We start from the raw sequence: 21,153 nt of genomic DNA on the forward strand, positions 1-21,153 counted from the left end.
AGAGCAGCTCCCAGCACTGCCCTTCGGCTTTGAAAACTGCCCAGAAATCGTTGCAGCCTCTTTTCACAGTGTTTTCCTTTCTTTGAAAACAGGAGTGGGAGGAGGGGTTGGATGCTGGCGTGTAGCCTTGGAGACCGAAGGCGAGGAATATTGAATGGAAACCCAAACGTGGAGCTGCCTCTGAGCTCCAGGCCTGCTGTGGAGATGGGATCTGCCACTTCCAGCTGGAGATTCAGCTGGTTGGGCAGGAGACATCCATGGCAATGGAAGGGGCTGCAACCACAGCAGCTCCAGGCTGTTGCCATAATTCCCTCTCTCTCTTGGCCAACACTTCTGCTCTGAGAGTCTCAACCACCTCTTCACCAAAACCATCTGATTGACCAACACACCCAATTAAAGCTCAAAGCCACTGTGTGCAAGGTTTGAGTTCATGTCCTGAAGCTCATAAGCCTAAACTTTGCCTGGTTTTATTCAGCTTCATTAGACCTTTCCAAAAACACGTGATCTTTCCCTACCCCTTGTCCTTGGTTATTCCAGAGCGTCGTAGCTACAGGAGCCCAGTGACTCTTGGCCAACCCAGCCACTAAACAGGAGCAAAATGTGAATGATTTAACTCCATCCCATTCTCACTGGTTTTTCTGCATCTTTTGATTTGATCCAGGCCAAAAAAAAAAACCCAACAAATCACTTTGGCTGCTCCTTTCTGCAGCAGAAGTGACCTGACGGATGGGAGAGCTCTTGCTGTCGCTCCACTTTCGGCTCCCTGAAGCCTCAGCCACTTCCTTCCCCAGGGGTTTTGCGGCTCACAGGGTCTTGGGCATGAAAAGCCGGAGGCAGTTCCAGGAAGGCCAGGGCTGGGAGCAGAGCCCTGTGCTTGGAGAGCAGCTCCACACATTCCACAGGGCCGTGTAATGCTCTGGCTCCGGGGGGCAGGTCGAGCTCCTTGGAGCCCTTCCCGAGGATGCTGATCCAGCCCTGGGGCCGAGGTGACGTTGGGCTGCTCTGTGCCAGCTGTGCCTCTGGAAGGAAGAGCAGCAGGCGTTGGGTTTCACGTCCTTTTTTGTTTATTTAGCGTGGATTTGATCCATCTCCGCCTTTTTTTTTTTTTTGGAATTCAGCTCCTCTTTGCTCTGTGCTGGGGACACGACGAGCCTGGGAGTGCTCTGCCAGCTGGGCAGGTTGGAGGGGGATGGATGTTCTGGGCATGGCTGTGGTTCCTGAGCTCCAAAGAGACTTTCCTTCCCCCAGGAAGAAGGAAAGAGCTGGAGCACAGCTCAGCTTTTTCTGTAACAAACCCCATCAGCACATCTCCCTCTTTTACAGGGAAAATAACACCCAAACCTTTCCTAAGTTACTGAGCTTTATTCAGGAAATAAATAAAATGGTAAGAAAATATGACTGATTGTAATAAATACAGCACTTGCCACAGTGATACAGCCATGAGAAGCAGAATATTTTTAGGCAAATGACCCCAGTGTGGTTACAGGGGCTGGAAAAATAACTTTCTGTCCTTGAAAGACACTTTAAATATTGAATAGAGGAAAAGACAGACAGGCAGAGAGACTGTGTGTCTGTGATGGCAAAGAATATCCAGTTTCTTCCCAAACAAGCTTTGATAAATATTTGTTTATGGGGTGGGTGTTTTGGAAATGTGATACTTTATCACAACTAATTATTTTAAAGGATGCTGTCAAGATAGAAATGAGAGGTTTTGCACACATCCAGACAGTGCCAAGCTGCTCTTGCATATTAAAAAAAAATAATTATTAATTTCTTACTTCTATTAAAAAAAAAAAAGGAAAACCCATTTCTGCAGTTACTTCTGTTTCAGGGTGTGAAAAGACTGAAACATCAGAGCATGTGAAAAAAAGTAGTAAAAAAAAAAAATCAATAATTTCCAATAAGTCACTTGCCTGGAAGGTTCAAGAAGTGACTGGAGAGTTCAAAGCCACTGAGGGATCCCTGTCCTGCCTGGAGCAGAGCTCTGGGTTTCCAGGGGTTTCCAAACCCCAGAGCTCCAGATCTGCAATGGGAAAATCAGGAAAATCAAACAGCTCCTCTGGAAACCCAGGAGTAATTCCCCCAAGGCACGGGGTGATCTGGTCCCTGCTGCTGCTGCAGCACAAGCTCTGTCTCCAGGGCACACAAACACAGGTCCAAAATAAAGAAAGGGAGAAATCCCCCAGGGCAGGGAGGGGAGCCACCAGTGCTGCCCCACGAGCAGGGACACCTCAGGGGGAGGAACCTGCCCTTGGTCCTGCTGGGAAGAGCCAGAATCCCACCCTGGGGCTGCAGGTGCAGCTCTCCCAGGACTCTGTGCCTCCTGCACAGGGAGCTGCACGTGCCACGGTGCTGCCAGAGGATGGGAATGCTCAGCTTCCCCCTTGCACCCCCCAAACCTGGCAATCCAAGGGATTTGAGCCTCAGTCCCTGCCAGGAACCCCGGCCGGGCTGGGTGTGAGGGAGAGCGGTGCTTTCTCCACAGACCCCCCCAGACGGGCTGGGGGTGATGGAACCAACACCCCCACAGGGAGGAGCGGCTGTCTGGGTGGGATAATCCCATCCCGTGGGCACTGGGGGAAGCCCCTTGGCATCTGCAGCACAGGGGGATCCTCCAGGTGACACGAGCGGGCTTCGCGTGCGCCCGAAAACCCGCACGAGGCCTCCAAACCGGCGGCTTTTTGGGTGGGGATCCCCCAGATGCCAAGATCCTCTAGTTGGTTTCTATGATGCACTTGAGGAAAAGCGTGTCCTCCTTGACGTAGGCGTGCCTGGGGGACTGCAGCTTGGCCAGGGGCAGGAAGGTGGGGCAGCCACTGGCCACGTTCATGTCGTGCAGCGGCCGCTGGAAGGACGCGGACGCCAAATCGGGCCGGAAGGCGTCGATGACGTGCTCCCTGTTGTTCTGGTCCAGCAACATAAACGTCACCTGGGAGACAGGGATGGTTACTGGAGTGAGAAAATAAAGCCAGGACACCCCAGGGGCAGGAGTTTAACTGATAGTGAAACACGAACTGTGCCCAGCGTTTCCAGCCAAGGTCAGTTCGTGGGAACCACGGGAGGTTGTAACAGTTCCCAGATGAGACCTTTAAAACTTTGCCACCCCGAGAACAAAGTTAAATTAAATCAAGAAAGGAATTGTGGCTTGGGAGAGAACTGAGCAGTGCAAAGGGGTTTTTTTCCTCTCTCCTGACAGCTTAAACAAAGCCTGGGTTTGGTTACACTCATTACATTTGCTCTGTTGTTGTGGTTTGGAATCAGAAGAAACAGCTCAGTTGCCTGGGCACAAATATGGAAAAGACACAACCTAAGTATCAGTAGAGAATCTCCCCATCTCATTACCCCTTTTGTTAACTCACTGTTCTTCAGCTTTAAATATGAAAGGTATGTAACAATCTTTTAATACAGTGAAGATTGGGAACTCTGATTTCCATTCTTTTGGCTGCTAACTGGCAGCTAAGCTATTTAAAGCTATTTATATGAAAGGCTTATGGAATTATTACCACACACAGAGCAGAGGTCAGGCCCTGCCAGGTTTTTTACTGCCTTTCTAACCAGTGTTGCCATTATCAGACCAGGATCACATGAGACATCTGTGGCACCTTTGTAAGGTGAACTCTCACCCTTCTGACACCTTCAGGCAGCAAATTCCCTCAGAGACAAATTATCACCCAGGATTCCAGGCTGGCCTTCAGAGGGGGAAATGGGAAAACAGTCCAGCTTCCACTAACCAGAGAAGAAGTCCCCCTGTGCTGACAGGGACAAGCAGTGGGTTTAGGCATGGGAAGGTTTCCTTTCTTACCTTGTGCCTGAAAGGCCAGGGGAGCAAAGCGTCATAGTCTCCTTTCATGACCACGAAGAACAGGGACAGGTGGGTCCCTTTCCCTGTGCCATCCCCGTTCAGATACACCCTCAGACACACCTTGTAGCCATACCTCGCAGTGTAGAAAGCTGAAAAGCAGAATTCTTTGTTAATAAAGCCTCTTCTGGAAAAACAGGAAGACCTGCTGAGTGTTTCTGGCAGGTGGGAAAAGGTGGCGTGTGCCGTGTTTTGCTCTGGCAGGGAGGAGAGCACACAAATCAGTCCCCCCTGGAGATTACAAGCAATGAAATTCCAGGGGTTGGAATCCTTTTAGTGCCTCATGCCTGGGTGAAAATTACCTGTTATTAGCCACACAAGTGTATTTTCCCTAATCCAATTACTTCCCACGTGGGAAAGAGCTGCAGCAGGAAGCCCTGTGGTGCCACAGCCATCGTGCTGTCGATTGGGACGGAGGGATCCAGCAAATGACACTGCAGGTAGCTGTGGTGGAGGGCAAACTGCAGAAGGAGAGCCCAGAACAGAGCACAACCCTTTGGAAAAGCCAGATTACAGGTCTTTGCCCAGACAGCATCTTGGATTAAGGAGCTGTTTGGAAGGAGCAGCGGAAAGGAGCGGCGCTCGGAGAAATGAGGGTTTGCATCAACACAGCCCCACCCTGTGCTTTACCTGGTGAGTACAACCCCATTGTCCTGCCAGTCACGGAGTCCTGGAGCTTCCTGCCCACGTCTGTTATCTTCCAGAGGAAGGTGCCATCGTAGGAGGCCTGCTCTGAGAACAGCAGGCTCTTGTGCAGGCTGCTCAGCCCCGCGTCCTTCTGCGTCAGGCACCGCTGCAGCTCCGCGATCTGCACGAAACAAATCGGTTCTCAGCCACCCCCCTCCCTCTCCTGGCTGTGCTGCAGGAGCAGCTGAGAGCGCTCCTTTTTGGAAATTCTCCTTTGATTTCTTCCTAAGTGACAGCTCTGTGTCAAAACAAGCGGGTGGATGGCTGTTGGGGCCTCCAGGCAAACTGCTGCTGTAAGGGGATCAGTCAATTAAACAACTGCCTGGCTTGCTCACAGTTTGATGCTGGCAAACTCTGAACACTCAAAAGCTTCAGGAACGTCTGGGTACCTAAATGTGGATTTAGAGAACAAATAAGAGAGATCCCCACTTCAAAATGTATCCAAAACAACAACAGGATCCCATAGATGTGTCCAGAACTTGACACTTCCCAGCTCACACTCCCTGCCCTGATCCCTCTCACTGCTACCTGTCAATATTTGCTGGCTACAGAACAAAAACATTGACAATCCTGATTGGAACTATTTACCTTCAGCTCGAGGCCTCGGATGATGTTTTGGTCCAGCTCGCTCTGCCTGCGGAAGGCCATGATTTCCAGGGTGGAGCTCTCCACCTCCTTATTGAGCACTGCCACGATGTTCTCAAACACCTGCAGCTTGTTCTCCAGCTCAGAAACCACTTTCTCCCTCACCAGCTGCTGCAGGGCAGACTCATCCTCAGAAACAGAAGCTCCAGGGAGACAGTCCACTTCCAGATCCCCCCATGTGCCCAGCCCTGCTGGCATCTGCAGGCTGGAGATGCCTTTTCCTGCCCTGTTCCCGTTCAGCTCTGCCTGGGGGGTGGCACTGTGGGCAGCCTTGGCAGCAGAGCACAGGGTTCCCTCCAGCTGCCTCAGGTGCTGCAGCAGCAGCAGCAAGTGTGCCCCAACTGCAGCTTTCTCGTGCTCCTTCACCTTCTCTTTGCTTCCCTGGAAGAAGGGGACACGGTCAATGCACCCTCTGTGCCCACCCTGTGGTTGGGGCGGGGCCAAACCCAGCGTTCCTGTGGCTTTTGGGGAGAGACAGAGGTGGAAAAGCTGCAGGCTGCAGGTGCAGCTACATCTGCTGCCATCAGAGGAGGCACAGGAGGCCCTCCAAGCTTAGGCTGCACGTGTAGAGTCACAGAACTGCTGAGGCTGGAAAGACCTTTAAGATCATCAAGTCTAAGCATTTACATGTGCTACACAAAAAATTGGTGGCAATTTTGGTATTAAAGAGGATGCCAGGCAGAGTCCCAGCACGATTCCCAGGTCAGGCAATATTTAACAAACTAAACTGTGCACAAAAGAGGAGACAAGGCAACTAAAATGCAAAGAGCTGCTTCTGTTTTAGGAGATATAACCCTGAAGGGAAGACCCAAACCAGAGTGGAACATTTGGGACCTTCCTGAAGGGACTCACCCTAAATGAACAGCCCACTTCAGAGAAGAGACACCCACCCTTGGGGGCTGAGGGTGTAGAGAGGCTCTGTTGGGAAAAAAAAGAGAGAAAATAATCAAATATCAATTGGAAGTGATTCTTTTTTTCCCCTAGGTCACAATCCCAGCAGCCATAAATCAGATTCACTCAAGTCAAGGCATCAACACAGTGTCCAACCAGCTCTGAAAATCGATGGTAAATCAATGAAGAGGTGGCTGATTGCAAGTTTCTTGCACAGTGAAATATGCACCCAACAGACCCCATAATGACACAACAGAATTTAACAAACCCCAACTCTTCATAAAGAAGATGCTTCAAATACCCTGCCCTGCACACTCCCCTTTTGCTCGTGGGGGTCTCCCTGAGTATGTGAGAGGAAACAAGTATTTCCCCATTTTATATCATTAATGAAGATAATTCACCAAAGTTAATTGTGGGAGCAGGGAAGAGAAGGCAGGGGTTGTAAAGAGCACCCAGATACAACTGCTGTACCTGAAGGTGTTCTCAGATGCTCTTTAATCAACATGAACAAGTGATAATTTTATTAATTGAAATAAAACTGCGTTGCAGCCACTCCTCTTTTACCCACCTTTTCCTCGGGTGTTTCTGTTTGCAGGTGGTTTTGTTCCTTACACAAATTGTCTTCACAGGAGTGTTCCTGCCATTAAAACCAGAGGAAAAGAATTCAGCACAGGATTAAATTCTTGGCCTACAAGGTCTCCCCCTGGATACTGGACACAAGGCTGGCCAGTTACTACAGAACAGGAAATTCAAATATATACATACATATATATATATATAAAAATATAAACAAGTTCAAGAACAGGAAGCTCAAATGTAAATCAAATCCAAATATAAACTCTTCCTGCATTGACTTCATAGAGATTGCTCGATGTGCAGACCCTTCTTCCACCCTGCTTATGCACATTTTGGAGGCTGGAATCCAAATTTTCCGGCATGGTGTGTTAATGCAAAGTGCATCACCACCAACAGGAGGCTTCCTGCCATTCCTGGCTGCAGGAAGGGTAAGGGGATTCCCCTGCCATTGATCCATAGCTGGAATATCTGTATTTAACACAGCAACTGTCAGCTCTCCATTCACATTGCTCAGGGGGGACTGACTTTAATCTTTAATCTTAATTAACTCCTCTTCATACCAGTCCTGAAGTCTCTCTTTTTGGTTCTCACAAATGCACTCACAGGATTTTCTCTAACTCAGTTTTTAACACTCTTTATTCTTGCTGTTGCACAAAATATGCCTTTATTTCCTCCCTTTCTGCTCTTTCACTCCTTCAGATCCCCGATCTGAGGGAGATCACTTCAGACCTCGAGGGGGGAAGGCCTGGAGGGAAATTTCTATAAAATAGAGAAATGCAAAAATCACAAGAGCCACAGCTGAGTGTGTGAGCTGGAGAGAGGGAGAGCAGTGCCCCAAAAGCTCCTGTGTGCTCCCAGAGGGCTGTGGGCACAGGGAACACACACAAATAATCCCAATTCTTCAGCCACTCCGCTGCAAGGTTAATAAAATAGAGCGTGCAACCAGCAACACTCCAATTTCACAAACACCAAAGGAGGCAGAGAAAGAAAAGCAACAATCTCCAGGCCAACCCCCCTGCTCGGTTGCCAAGGTTTCCTGACCAAAAACTTCATGAGGTGGCGGCGGAGCGGAACGAGTGGGAGGAAAAGAGCTCCGGAGCGAGGAAGGTGGAGGGGCTGGGGCGGAGCTGAGGAACCAGAGCTGGGAGAGGAGAAAGGTGCTCGGGAGCACCCACGGCTCAGGCTTCCCCCTCCAGCCCTGAGCTCGCAGAGAGCTGAGAGGGACTGAGTGTTGCCACCTTCTGGTGTTTAGGCTGGAAAACACGCTGGATGGAGCTCGGGGAGGATCTGCCTGGATCCAGGTGTTCCTCTTGCTCTGGAGGACTTGATAAGGGGTGAGGAGCACATGGAAGAGCTGCCCAAGGAGCAGGTTTAGCAGAGCACCTGATTTCCACCCCATTCCCACTGTTCCCACCCTTGTTGAATAAATCTCACAGCCCAAGCCGTGGAAAGGCAGCAGTTTGGGGCAGTTTGGACATGCAGAGCTCACTGCTCATTCACTGCTCATTTATTGCTCACTGCTATTTACACCTTCAGAATATTCCCAGCCCTCCTGCCAGGTGGGTCTTGGATCACTCTGCCCCCATCCCAGGACAAAAGTCCAAGGCTGGCAATTAATTATTCTTGTTAAATCATTTGGAGGGAACAATATTCATTATTTTGAGCAAATAAGATAAAAGCTGTAACTACTCACTGGGAACTTTGTGGCAGATTCAGAGTATGATCTTCCTGGTCTATTATTGACCCCCTGCTGATGATTTGGGGATTGTACCTGACTGTACCCAACAGGAATGATATCTGACAGTCCTGCCTTACAAGTGTGGGTGGGTTTAGTTTGAATAAAATTCCAGCCACTTCCAAGATCTCTTCCCTGCCACTGCCAGTGCTGCTCTGCTTCTCCCCTACCTCATACTGACTCTGAGACACTGAAAATGAGGGATTGGGGTTTTCTTTCCAGAGCTAAAAGATGGGCTGCCCCAGCCCTGGGAGAGCACAGAGGCACTGCCCTCTTTGGGGAAGCAGATTATCACATCCAGCTCATCTTCCCCTCCAGCACCCAGCTCATTTCTGCTGGAAAAAATCACCAAACTCAGAAAAATTAAATATCCTCCAAGTGCAGTGAAATCAGGGTGGGAAAATGGCACGATAGGTAATTTAAGATAACAGTATAAAGCCCTAAATTGAGAGAGAAATGTCCTTACTTGGTACTCAGAGCTGGACAAGCTGCGCTGGCACCGCTGACACACCGTCACATTATTGACACAGCCATTTTCCAAGTGGTCTGCCAGTTTTTTCCTCATCACCACGTGCCCACAACCAGTGTGACAAGGGATTAAAGCATATTCACATAAGCTCTGATGCTCCTGGAAGTCAAAAGTTAAAAAGCAACTGCTGATTCACCTCTCTCTGTAAATAGTCCCTGTTCTGGCAGCCCAGAGCCCTGAGCTGCATTTCTTCTGAGCTTGGGTAAAGTCCCACTGCACAGAGCTGGGAGATGATTACTGGGGAAAAATTCACCAACTTTACTGGGGATTTTTTGGTCCATTCTCAATTTAAAAAAAAAGCCAAAGCCAAAACCAAAGAGCTTTTGGGAAATTCGAACACGAGGTGTGCCTTGAACTGCCCCTCTAACAATACCACACAACACTGGTCCCAGCCTTCCCCTTGTACTCACTATTCTAACTTGCATGGCAGATTCCCAAATCTTGCCCATTTAAAGATGTTACCTGGGGCAGATCAGCCTGAAAAGGAGGATGAAGGTTTGTTTCTAGATATTTTGTTGGTATAAATCCCAGTGCTGTCGCTGATGCTGATGATGCTGCATTAATTTGGGTTTGCTGAGAACCTGCTTTCATTGTCTCTCTGTCCCCCTTTTAAGTAAGATTTTACGTTAATCTAAATAAACTGTCTTCTAACATACTTCAAAATCTTTCATGATACCAGACCAGCTGCACCCGAGGGTCACACAGTGGACTTTGAGTTCAGAAATCTCTTTATTGATGGCAGCATCACCAAAAGCCTGGAAAATAAACAGAGTAAGGACAAAAAAAATCCAGTGGTCAGAAAATAATAATTTCTTTTGATTATCCTTTATTTTTATAACCTTACTGCCATAAGCCTCTGTAACCCAGCAAGTTAAATCTTCGTGTAGCAGAAACCCAAATAATTATTAAATCATTTCTTCTTGTTAAAAAACCAATTTGATGTGTTACAAATTCACTGAAAAGACGCCCCACCCGCCCCAGCTCTTATTTTACTTTCCTTCTTCCAGAAGCACGAAATGCGTCCCGTGCAACAAAAGTGCTGACAGGATCGCGACTGCGGGGTGGCTTAATGAGTGCAGTTAATTGTGGAGGTCATTAACACCTCAAGGCTCTGCGGAGAGCGCATCGCTCACGCGGGGCTGTTTCCATTTACTGGGCACTAAAGAACAGAAACGTGACCCCCGTGGGGGTGGTTTGGGGTGGGGAGGGGGTGTTTATTTTTTGCACTGTGTAGATTTTGGTGTTTTGTCACCCCTGAGAAGCTGCGCGCTCGTTCCGTGAATCAGGAAATGTGTCACTGTTAGTGGTACATCCCGAGCGATTAAAAGAGGTGCCCTGACACAGGAACGAGGTTTTTTTGGGTGCTCTGGAGGCAATTCCAGCCCAGAGGAGGGCGAATATCCCATGGAACACACGGGGCTGGAGCCGGGAGGAAGAAAGTTTACAAACACAGGGAGGGAAGGATTTCCAAATCACGCCCATATTTCAATACAGTTTGAGGGATTTTTCTGAGGTGTCACCAAGCTCAGCACCAACAGCAGATTCGTTATTTTGCTGCAGCCACTTCCTAAGCTTTGTCTTTTATTTACTGCCTATCTGGTTTCATTTTCCCCTGACAAATGCAGTCTGTTGATATTCCTGAATTTAATGGGAAAGGAGGGGAGAAGGCAAGCTGGGGCTGGGCCCTGTGACCCAGGCTGTGTTTGGGATGTGGAAAAGCACAGCAATTTACCTGAAGAAGAACCCCCCACCAAGAGATCTGTGCCAGTAAATTACAGATAAAACATTTTCCAGGACATGGATTTTATCAATCCCTACGTTCAGCTCCATGTTTGAAGGGCACAAGAAGCCATGAGGTTGGAAAATCCATGAAAATGCTTCCTAAGGATAATAAGTAACAGCTCAGACATCTTATTAGGAGTAGGAAAGCACCAGTTACTGTGAGGCAATAAAATGTTAATTCTGTGGCAGAGCGTGGGATTTTACAGTGCAGAACAAGGACTGGGAAAGTCCTGAGGCTGCTCTTACTTTTCTGAATCACAAAGGGTGGGAAATCCAAAGGATTAAAGCCTAAGTTAAAATGTGTAACTCTGAGCTGCCATCACATTTTATGTTATCCCCTCCTCAACTGCAGTCCAGTGAGGACTCCAGGGCAGCCCAAATAATGATAAATTAATGATAAATTAATGACAACTCACCCTTTCTTCTGCCAGCAGGCTTTCCTCACTCAGAGTGTTGGGATCTTCCTCCTTACATTTCTGGCAAATTGCATTTTTACTGTTTCTGGTGAAAAGGAACAAGAATGAAATGCAAACCATTGTAGTTTGGGAGGTCTTTGTAGAGGCACTGACACAAATAAACCCATGGAAATTGTAATTTCCACTCAGAATCCACAGTTCAGGAGGGGGCCAATTCTTGAACCCCTGACATAAAAAACCTCTGCTCTCTGTTCTTCCAGACCAGGACTAGGCCCATAAATTTATCTCTGTGCCAGTGAAAGAAGAGCACTCTGGATCATAAACAAGAATAAAGATCGAAAACTATTTGTCTCATGAATTATGCAAGAACCCCATGTAGGGGAGGTGACACAAAAACTGAAGTCCTTTAAAACACAGACATTTCCAAGACAAATACAAAGACCAATAAGACATTCTGTGAAAATCCTGAACATCTCTTATCAAAGGACTGAGAAGCCCCATGGAAGGATTAAATCGAGGTTAAATCAGTTAATCAAGAATTGTTATGTCACAGATAGAAAAACTGGCATCTACCAGGCCTGGCACCCACCCTGCCCATTCCATGGTGGGAACAAGAAGGAGACAGGGGGGATCCTGCATCCAGCAAGGAAAGTTCTCCCAGATTGTAAAATAACTGTGGGCCAGGGAGGCACAGCCTCATCCCTGAGCTCAGTGCCAGCTCTGGGAGATCCTGGAGCCCCAGCCTCATCCCTGAGCTCAGTGCCAGGTCTGGGAGATCCTGGAGCTCATCCCTGAGCTCAGTGACAGTTCTGGGGAGCTCTTGGAGTTCATCCTGAGCTCAGTGACAGCTCTGGGGAGCTCTTGGAGTTCATCCTGAGCTCAGTGCCAGCTCTGGGGAGCTCTTGGAGCCCCAGCCTCATCCCTGAGCTCAGTGCCAGCTCTGGGAGATCCTGGAGCCCCATCCTCATCCCTGAGCTCAGTGCCAGCTCTTGGAGCCCCAGCCTCATCCCTGAGCTCAGTGCCAGCTCTGGGAGATCCTGGATCCTCATCCCTGAGCTCAGTGCCAGCTCTGGGAGCTCTTGGAGCCCCATCCTCATCCCTGAGCTCAGTGCCAGCTCTGGGAGCTCTTGGAGCTCATCCTGAGCTCAGTGGCAGCTCTGGGAGCCCCAGCCTCATCCCTGAGCTCAGTGCCAGCTCTGGGAGATCCTGGAGCCCCAGCCTCATCCCTGAGCTCAGTGCCAGCTCTGGGAGCTCTTGCAGCCTCATCCTGAGCTCAGTGGCAGCTCTGGGAGCTCTGGGATCCATGGAATGCCGTGCCCAGGGACGTACCGCAGGATCCAGGCGAGGCAGGCAGAGCAGTACCTGTGCCCACACAGCGTCTGCAGGGCCTTCTTCAGGATGTTGTTGCAGTTGCTGCACAGGTACTTCTGCCCAGGCACATCCTGGCAGATGCTGGTGGGGTATCCAACAGGAAACTCGTTTTCATCGGGAGAAGAGCCCGGCAGGTCCTGCAGGCCCCTGCTGGTGTGCTCAGCCATCTGGGCTGGGGGAATAGTGCCAGTTAAAAAAGCAGGTGCTCAGACAAGACACATCCTCACTTTGATGTGAGAGGATGTATCAGGCATCAAAGTCCCCGAGCAGCTCCAGCCCAGAGCGGTGACAGTGATGTGTGTGACTGGCTCTGACTAAATGTCACAGTGGGGTTTGAGCTGGTACCAGCGGGAAATTACTGCCCAGATCTAAAATTTCCCTCAAGCACGGCGTGACAATGGGCAGTGCATTAAAATGAGGGGTTGGGCGGTTTTCTTTCCAGAGGTTTTTAGCTTGTAGGAAGATGAGCCATAATCCCACCGGTCCCCATCGCAGCGAGTTGTTTCGTGTAGAGTAAATCCCCAATCACATTCACTTCCCAGCAGCCAAAATTTGTGATTTCCCTTCACTGATACAGAAACTGAGCAACTGACAGTGATTCTCCTGAAGTTGTAAAACTACTGGTGAAATGACAAAGGAAATCTCAAGTCCAGAAATCCTTAACACTTGAGCTCTCCCCAGGTACACCTGGAGCCAGGGTGTCCTGCACCTCCAGTTTGGTTTGGGTAACAAGAGCTGGGCAGGGGGGTATTTTTGGAAATGCAGCCAAAACGGATTCTGGTGTCTCTTGGAAAGTTCAAGGAAGGTTTTTGCTCAGGGACACGGTGCAGTTTGATCGTAACAATGCCTTGACAAAGCTATCTTTTTCCTGTGCCATACCAAAACCTATCTCAGCATCACCAGAAGCCACACTGACTAATAAACCTGAAAAAAAACAAAAAAAAAGACTCGAGGCTGCCTGGGGCCGGCCAGGCCTGTGGGCTGAGCACTTTGGGAACAACAACCAGCGTTTCCCAAGGCCTGGCTTAGCCCATCCCCACGGCCTCTGCAGGGGTTTGGGGTGGGGGAGCTCTGCAGCGAACGCCGGAGCTGCAGAACCCGCCGGGGCCGGCCCTGAAAGCCGGCAAAGAGCCCTGAGAGCCGGCACAGAGCCCTGAGAGCCGGCACAGAGCCCTGAAAGCCGGCACAGAGCCCTGAGAGCCGGCACAGAGCCCTGCAAGCCGGCACATCAGCCCTGAGAGCCGGCCCAGAGCCCCGGTGGGGCCGCGGCGGGGCCGGGCTGGGTTTGGGGTGCGGAGCAGGGCTGGGAGCCCCGGCCGGGGCACACGAGCCTGCCCCGCTGGCGGCCGCGTTCCCGTTCAGAGCCAGCCCGGGCATGGGGAAGGCGCAGCCCCGGCTCGGGGGGTCCCTGGGGCCCCATCCCAGCTCAGCAGGACCCCCGGGCAGCCCCCGGGGCGCTCCGTGTGGCCGGGGGGGAGCGGGCGGATCCCCGCGGCGGGAGGAGGGGGGTTGTGGGTTCCATCCCTTCATCCCTCCGTCCTTCCCTCCCTCCGCCCCGCATCCCTCCCTCCCTCCGCCCCGCATCCCTGCCCCGCTCCCCGGCGCTCCCCGTACCTGGGCCCGGCGCTCCCCCCGGGCACGGCTCGCTCTGATCCGGGCGCTGCTGCCTCGCCCCGGCCGGGAGGAGCGGGGAGCACGAACCGCGCCCGCGGGGCTTCCCCCGCTCCGGGCACCGCCGCAGCCCCGGCCCGCGGGGACGGGGAAGTGGCCGAGGAAATGCCCCGAGGAGTAAATTCCCCCGGCGCAGCCGAAAGGGAGAAGCTGGCGGCTGGTTCCTGAGAGCGGGGTGATGTGCTGTGTGACATGGTGACCCGGGCAGAAAGTCCTGCCTGCCCAGAGTGTGGTCACAGCCCAAAATATCCCCGCACAGCCCCCCCTGCCCCAAATACGGGACCCTTTGGGACCTACGGGAAACCTCCCCCTGCAACCCCGCTGTGCCTCCCCCCTCAATGCAGATCGTGTGTAACTCATGCAGGGCTGTGAGTGACGGGATAACTCCGGGGAGTTCAGTAAGAGATGCAAATCCTTCTAAGAGTGCAGTAAAGATTCTACAAAGGAAGGTTTCACTCTCAGCAGAAGGTGCTCCTCTCCCCTGAGAAATCTCACTTTGCTGTCACCTTGTCTAAGTTGTGACTGAGGAATCAGTCAGAAAAGCGGTGGCAGATGCAAATCTGTTCGCTTTTCCTTGTGAAGGAGACTTGGGGAATATCCCTGAGGGTGGGTTCTTGCTGAAAATTAAAAATCCAAAGCAGAGGTGGCTCTCTAGGGCCTTCACTCGGCTGCAATGACAGCAGAGAGCACCTCCAGGTACCTGTGGCTCTGTGAGAGGCTGTTGGACATCAGTGAGTGTTTGCTTGAAGTCTGACACCTTCCTGTGCTGTGTGTGCTCAGATAGACTCTTCATTTCCACCTCCCTCTCTCTGCTTCTCTGGGCTGTGCACTTATCTGTAGGTGGTGGTCTGATGTAGATCCAGAGGTAGATCTGCAGTGCAGTCCCCAGGGCCCTGTGTCACCTGCAGTCTGGAAGAAAAGTGTGACACAGCTGGCTCAGTCAGTCCCCAGGGCCTGAACCGTTTGCTTTCATCAGGGTGGTTAAAATTCCTGGCAAGTTCACGTGGGCCAGGCAGTTTCTGCCAGGATGTGAGTGAGTTATCTTCTGACAGGGTTCTTCAAAGATTTCTGGATGTGGCTTTTTCAGCCTTGGGGCTATAAAGGGGTGGGAGGTGTTAATTTTAGAAAGATCAGGTTCTGTTTGGGGATGAAGGGGCAGCTCCCTGGGCTCTCAGTTCGCTCCTTTTCTCTCGCTCTGAGACTTCTCAGCAGTCTCTGTGATGCTGTGACAGCTCTGCCTTCAGAGGTGCTGAATTACACACAGGAACCCAAGATAAGGTTTGGTACTTTCCAGGCTAGAGAGGTTTCCTCTGTTAGATTTCCCCTTGATGAGATCAGTTAACTGAAAACAGGATGTGGCTCTGAGAGAGACTAAAATGTAGAGCCATTTCCCCAGTGCTCAGCATTGCAGGGCCCTGGGTTACTATTTCAGGTGAAGGATCATTTCTATATCCAAGGAAAAAAAAGCTCATAAGGGAATGTATCAATCTATTTATTATTACCTTTTAAAAGGAAGCAAAGGGCTCGAGATTTTTAATGTGGCAGATTTCACAGAGCATTTCCAAAGGAATTTAGGCTCAGATGCTCCGTGTTACAAAGGTGGTAATCCAAGTGTAAATAGTATTTTCAGGGCTGATAGTTGCATTCCAGAGAGATGCTTGAGTAGAGCTGTCTCATTCTATGAAAACTTAATTTTCAGTTAGTATAAATGACCTGGGAATGTGCACCTGTCCTGGGAAACCCTGAAAAACTGGTAAAGCACAGGAAGGAAAACTCACTTTCCAAGCAGCTCCAGTCCCAGAACTGGAGCTGAGTGCTCCAAGGCAAGATTCCTGCCTGTTCACAGCTCTGCTATTAAGTAGTTCTGTACCTTTTTTACATGTTTTAGTCCTCTCTGCCTGTGTCTACCCCCAGTTGTAACTAATTTGTTATGGGGATTCCCTGAGGAGCAGCTCCCACTAAAGAGAAGGAAAGTTTCCCACTAAGTTTCAGAAGAGTTGGACCCAAATCCTCCAAGAGACATCAGGAATCAATTTGGTTTTCCTCAGCCCTGCTCTGCCTCAGGATTTTTTCCAGATCATATTCTCTGTAAGATAATATTATCCTCAGCTTCCTAGGGATTTTTTTTGTTTTCCTCCCTAAAGAATAGATGCTCTGGAGCACTTCTGCAGCATTTGTCAGGGAAAAAGCACCCAAAAATGGACAGTCTGTCTGTCTGTCTATCTATCTATCTATCTATCTATCTATCTATCTATCTATCTATCTACCCATCTAATCTCTCATTTCAGTCCCTCACTAAAGCAGTTTCCACAAGCCAAGCCAAGGAATCCCCCTTGAAGGGGAGAGAGAAAATGAGAGTGTTTCTGTGTGTCACAGTGGTTTCCTACGAGCAGAAAGGATTTCAGAGGAAATCACGAGGAGGTTTCTGAGCCTGCCTCTGATTTTTGGGCAGCCAGGCACTCCTTCTTCACACTAAGAAGCTTCCTGGTGGTCTCCTGTCTCAGTCACTCCCCCCCACAGCAGGGGGGTGAGCCCAGCATGGCCCAGTTGGTGCCAGTTTGCCCAGTTGAGGCTCTGGCCACACCAAGGGCTGGTGCCCCACTCGTGGTCGTGTTTCTGTTGCTCTGAACGTGCCCAGGGCCTGAGCTGAACTGGAAAATTCTTTGCTGCTTATTTCCATTCTTAATGAACTCTGGGAACGGGCTCAGTGCCCAGGGGGAAGCTGCCAAAACTCTCCTCCAGAGCCCTGGATGTGACATGAAAAAACAAGCTCAGATCCAGTGTCTTTTTGAGGCTAAAGCAGCTGGGAAAAAAAATGTGGATATTCCATTGGCAGCTCAGGCCACCTGCACAGTGGGGGAAGAAAGAGTGATCAGAAAACTCGGTGGGATTGGCTGGGATTAATTAGTGAGAAAATGAAGTATCAGGTCTCTTTATTAATGCCTTCATTAATTCTCACTAATGACAAGAATTGAGGGGAGAGGGAAGGTCCTGGTAAATCTCCATTAACCCATTCCAGAATTTGCTGATTTTGCTAATAATAGAGATAAAAAAAGAGATGTCTGGGTGTTGTTTTGCACATGACAGAAGCAGGAGGAGACTGTGCACTGGATTCCATCTCCCTGAGACCACAATTCACTTGGCTGTTGGGGGATGAGTAACAGCACCAGGCTCAGCTTTCCAAGAGCATTTTCCAGCATGATTCATTTTCCTGAATGATTTCCACCCCCCCAACTTGCAAGGTCTGTTTGTACCTGCACCCAGGGGACACTGCAGGTCCCATAGGAGGCTTTGGATCCTATCTTGGGTTTGAGATCCCTGACCAAAACAGAAGCTTAGGAAATAAAATAAAGATTGGTGACTCCAAACTTTTGGAATGACACAAATGAAGATGTATTTGTACCAAGAGCCTGGGCATGGATATTCTCTAGGACCTTCCAGCAGAAGGGTTTCATGGAAAATTTTATGATTTAGACAGTGAAAATGACTTTTTTTTATGGCATTTTGCTTTTATAAATAAGGAAGGAAACCTGGCAGAGACAGAGAACTCAGCCATGGAGTGAGTGAACAACTTAAATCCCATTTATGCCCAGTCTGGCCCCAACAGCAGAATTTCTGTTTCTAAACTGTAAATCACCTTTCAGCAGGTACAAACTGGCCCAGTGCAAGGGGAATCTGATAGCTCAGCTGATTCAAATACAGCTTTTTTTTGTTTACTTCACTCGCAAAAGAAGTCGCAGTTTTGGTTGTCAAGCAGCAAATAAACAAAGGAACTGTGGCCTGAACCACAGCACCTCAGGGATAATCTGCATTTCGTGACTTCCAGCTCTGAGTGTGGGGAAATGCATTTTCTAAACGACCCCCTGTGTGCAACAACAATTTCCTGGGATAGGAAAGAAAGGGTTCAGTGCACCAAGCTTTACTCAGGATTTCTCTGCTATTGTTTTCTGAACTTAAGTGTTCTTTTTCTGACAGTTGTGGTGTTTAATTCAGCTCAGTATTTTCCAGGAAATCAGTTGCTGCTTCAACATGTGCCCAAATTCCGAGTTCATTCAGGGCTTGAAAAGCAAAGGGCTGGAATTCTGTCCCGATGCAGGAACTGGCAAATCCAAACCCTCGGTTCCCAGGAGAGCCACAGGGCCAAAGCCAGAGATTTCTTCTAATTAGAGATGAAAACATTATTAAATATCTCCAAAAATTGGAAGCACATGGAACTGCTCTAAGGTGGGTGTTTTACTGGAAAACAACTGCGGGCCCTGCCAGAACTCCGGGGGTTCTGCTGTAGGAATTCAGCAGGAGATTGGGAACACATTTTGCTGGGAGACATCCCCAGCAGGAACATTTCCACAGGCTGAACAGAAACCCCTGTGGGGTCAAGGCAGACAAATGGGGATGGATGGAAAGTGGCAGCTCTCAGAGAGGGATTATTTTTAATTACAAAGTAATACTCACTCCAAAGGGAAACCAAAACTGGATTTCCTTCCTGTGTGTTTCCTCGTGTTCTCCACCCCCCCTGCTGTAAATGGATCTGCAGAGCCTGTCAGCAGATCCCACAGCTCTCGGTTTGTGGAAATGGGTGGTGGAGGGTTTTTATTTCAAAAGAGAGGAGTTTTGAACTGGAAAGCAATGATAGCAAGGAGTCAGTCTGAGGATTTTGTGCTCTCTGCCCCAGGCAGGATCCCACTTGCTGACTGAGAGCTCTGACACTGAACATCCTCACTGCTGGTTAGAAAGTCATTCTGGGGGGATATTCTGGCTTTGCACTGCCCCCAGGCACTGAGCACACCCAGTGGGGTGAAGTGAACAATTCTGCTCTCCTGGAGGGTCTCAGGTGGAAGGGCAGCATCACAACAACGTGAAGATTTTGTGGTAATTTGGATTTGCACCCTCCTGCCTCACCTGAGCATTTTCCTCCTTCCCACAGTGTTTAATGCAGGTTTTCAGGCCAGCCAATAAAACTGTGACAGTCACTGCTGTCACACCATTAACCTGCTGCAGGGATTTAGGATTCCTCTGATAAACTTGCAGGGCATTCCTGACTCCAGAGCATTTGTGACACTGCACTCCTGTGGGTGAGGGCTGCTGAGGGCTGGGGGTGATCTCCTGGAAGATGATGAGAGCCACAAAATCATTTCTGTCCTGCCAGTGGGACAATGGCCAGAGAAAAGCACTCTCTGGCTCCCTTCCCAAATTAATCCCAGCAGTTAAGCAGAGCCCAGCAGCTTTCAGCTCAAAGTGTGAGCTTCACGTGTCACTGGGCACCAGAGGCTGCAATTTGGGCTATTCAAGCCCCTTCCCAGCTCGGATCAAGTGAAACCAACTCGTTCTGTGACACTTTGCTGTCTAAAAGCCAGTAAAATACAAATGGAAATGGGTAAAAATATCGATTTTTAAAAGAGCTAAAGGCTCACACATAGAATTAACCCTTAGAATTGTTAGAATGTCAGGAATTCAACCAGTTTGGGTCTCCTGCATCTGCCAGGAGCATTCAGGGAGAATCCCACTGGAGTGGCATCTGGTGAGGTTTTGTTCTCATTCAAAAGGAAATCCATGAAAAAGGAATAGAAGTCTAATGGCCAAACTTATTTAATTGGCTTTGGTGGGTGCTGCTCTCAGAAATTCCCTGTGCAGGCCAGGCCAGCCTTGTGTGCTCCAGGAGCTGGGGGGGATTAATTTGGGCTGCAGGACAGAGCAGTCCCCTCAGCCAGGGAGGTTGGGAACACTGCAGGAATGCAGCCCTGGAATTCCTGTTTCTCTGGAATAACTAAAGCTCCTGGCTGCTGGTTCAAAGCCTGGAAGGTTTGGAGAGTTGCACATGGGATGTATAAACCCCCCACCCCAGGAACAGAAACCACGTGGAAGGACAGAGTGTGTCCTGAAACAACCTCCATCTCTCCATGAGTCCCCTCAGCAGGGATTATCCCAGGAATTCCCAGGTTTGCTGGGATTAATCCTGGGACTCTCCCACCAAGGGTCACTAAAGCCATGGCAGGGGATTCTAAAATCCATTTCCAGCTTCTCTTGTCCTGTTAATTAGACCCTCCTGGAAATCTGCCAACATAATTTGCATGTGAAATCAGCTGAACTCACAGATCCACCTTTCCCTAAGTGGTTTTCCTGTGAAAGTCACACTGTGGCACACAAGGAAGGCAAATCTTCCTCCATTGCCACCTCCCACGTGGCTAAAAATCTGTTAAAATGTCCTTATAAAATACAGGTATTTACTGATCCCAATGGTATTGTTAACCTGGATAAAAACAGAGACCCAGCAGATGAGATTAGAGAATTTTTAAAATTTTTAAAATTAGGGGCAGCAATTTGATACTTAATGCAGCATTTTTTATGTGTTATTTTTAAATGAGGTTCCTGGTGTTCAGGAGCAATGCAGCCTCTTTGTAGCCAACAGAACTTAAATGTCACCTGTGAAAACAGGGCAGGCTCCCTGTCATTTGAGAGAATTAGGTCTGCTAATACACAGTTACCCCTTCAGAAGTAAAAATGTTTCCTGGTCAGCTGCCTGGACAACCTCCCTGAGCCTTTCCATGTGCTTCTCCCTGCAATTTGAATTTATATCCAGTAATTATTGGATACAGGGGGATCTTTTTGTGCTTCTTAGAAAGGTTTGTAGGATTTAAAAAAAAAAAAGTGAAGTACTCACAGAGCCAAAATTTAACATTGCATCATCCCTGATTATCTTCTTTCCACATCTTAAGTGCTCTGGATCAAGGGCATTCCTAAGAGAGAGGGAAAACAGGAATTTGAAAGTTCTTTGGGCAGCTCTTCAGTAAAAAAATAACGACTGTGCTTTGGATGAACCTCCCTCCTCAGATTTGCTGGGAGCCAGCCTGGGCTGTGCCAGGAGCAGGGAATTTGGCCCTTCATCTGCCACTTTCCTGCAGGCAGAGCAGGGTTTTTAACCTGTCAAAGCCAGCCATCAAATGCCAGGGGAACATTTGGTTTATGGATCTGAGTTACTGCCTGAAAATACAAA

General features: G+C 49.3%; 1 protein-coding gene across 4 annotated transcripts; it reads right to left on the reverse strand.

Moving 5' to 3' along the window:
• Positions 1 to 1,342: 1,342 nt before the first annotated feature.
• Positions 1,343 to 21,032, reverse strand: TRAF1 (TNF receptor associated factor 1). Of its 4 annotated transcripts, none has more exons than XM_050320310.1 (13): positions 20,821 to 21,032; positions 14,863 to 15,071; positions 14,106 to 14,326; positions 12,483 to 12,663; positions 11,121 to 11,205; positions 9,579 to 9,677; positions 8,860 to 9,021; positions 6,651 to 6,719; positions 6,044 to 6,112; positions 5,135 to 5,572; positions 4,490 to 4,667; positions 3,803 to 3,951; positions 1,343 to 2,929 (listed from the first exon to the last, which is right to left on the reverse strand). In XM_050320310.1, exons 2-13 carry the CDS (start codon positions 14,889 to 14,891, stop codon positions 2,714 to 2,716), a joined length of 1,896 nt encoding a protein of 631 aa, XP_050176267.1. In that variant the 5' UTR covers positions 14,892 to 15,071; positions 20,821 to 21,032; the 3' UTR covers positions 1,343 to 2,713. The 4 variants fall into 4 exon arrangements, with proteins under 4 accessions (XP_050176267.1, XP_050176266.1, XP_050176265.1 ...); XM_050320309.1 differs by having other exon boundaries at positions 6,044 to 6,109; positions 12,450 to 12,663; XM_050320308.1 differs by having other exon boundaries at positions 12,450 to 12,663.
• Between the last annotated feature and the right edge of the window lie 121 nt (positions 21,033 to 21,153).

Source organism: Myiozetetes cayanensis, unplaced genomic scaffold, assembly GCF_022539395.1.
Source record: "Myiozetetes cayanensis isolate MyiCay16 unplaced genomic scaffold, myiCay2020 scf23, whole genome shotgun sequence".
NCBI lineage: Eukaryota > Metazoa > Chordata > Aves > Passeriformes > Tyrannidae > Myiozetetes > Myiozetetes cayanensis.

What these genes read in the sequence shown, in the direction of transcription:
- TRAF1 (XM_050320308.1), bottom strand. Translation starts at nt 14,891, where the DNA reads ATGTCCAACAGCCTCTCACAGAGCCACAG. An exon ending in TCCGAGGCCTCGAGCTGAAG is followed by an intron (nt 4,668 to 5,134) that starts GTAAATAGTTCC and finishes TGTTTCGTGCAG; the next exon opens with ATCGCGGAGCTGCAGCGGTG. An exon ending in CCTGGCCTTTCAGGCACAAG is followed by an intron (nt 2,930 to 3,802) that starts GTAAGAAAGGAA and finishes CCTGTCTCCCAG; the next exon opens with GTGACGTTTATGTTGCTGGA.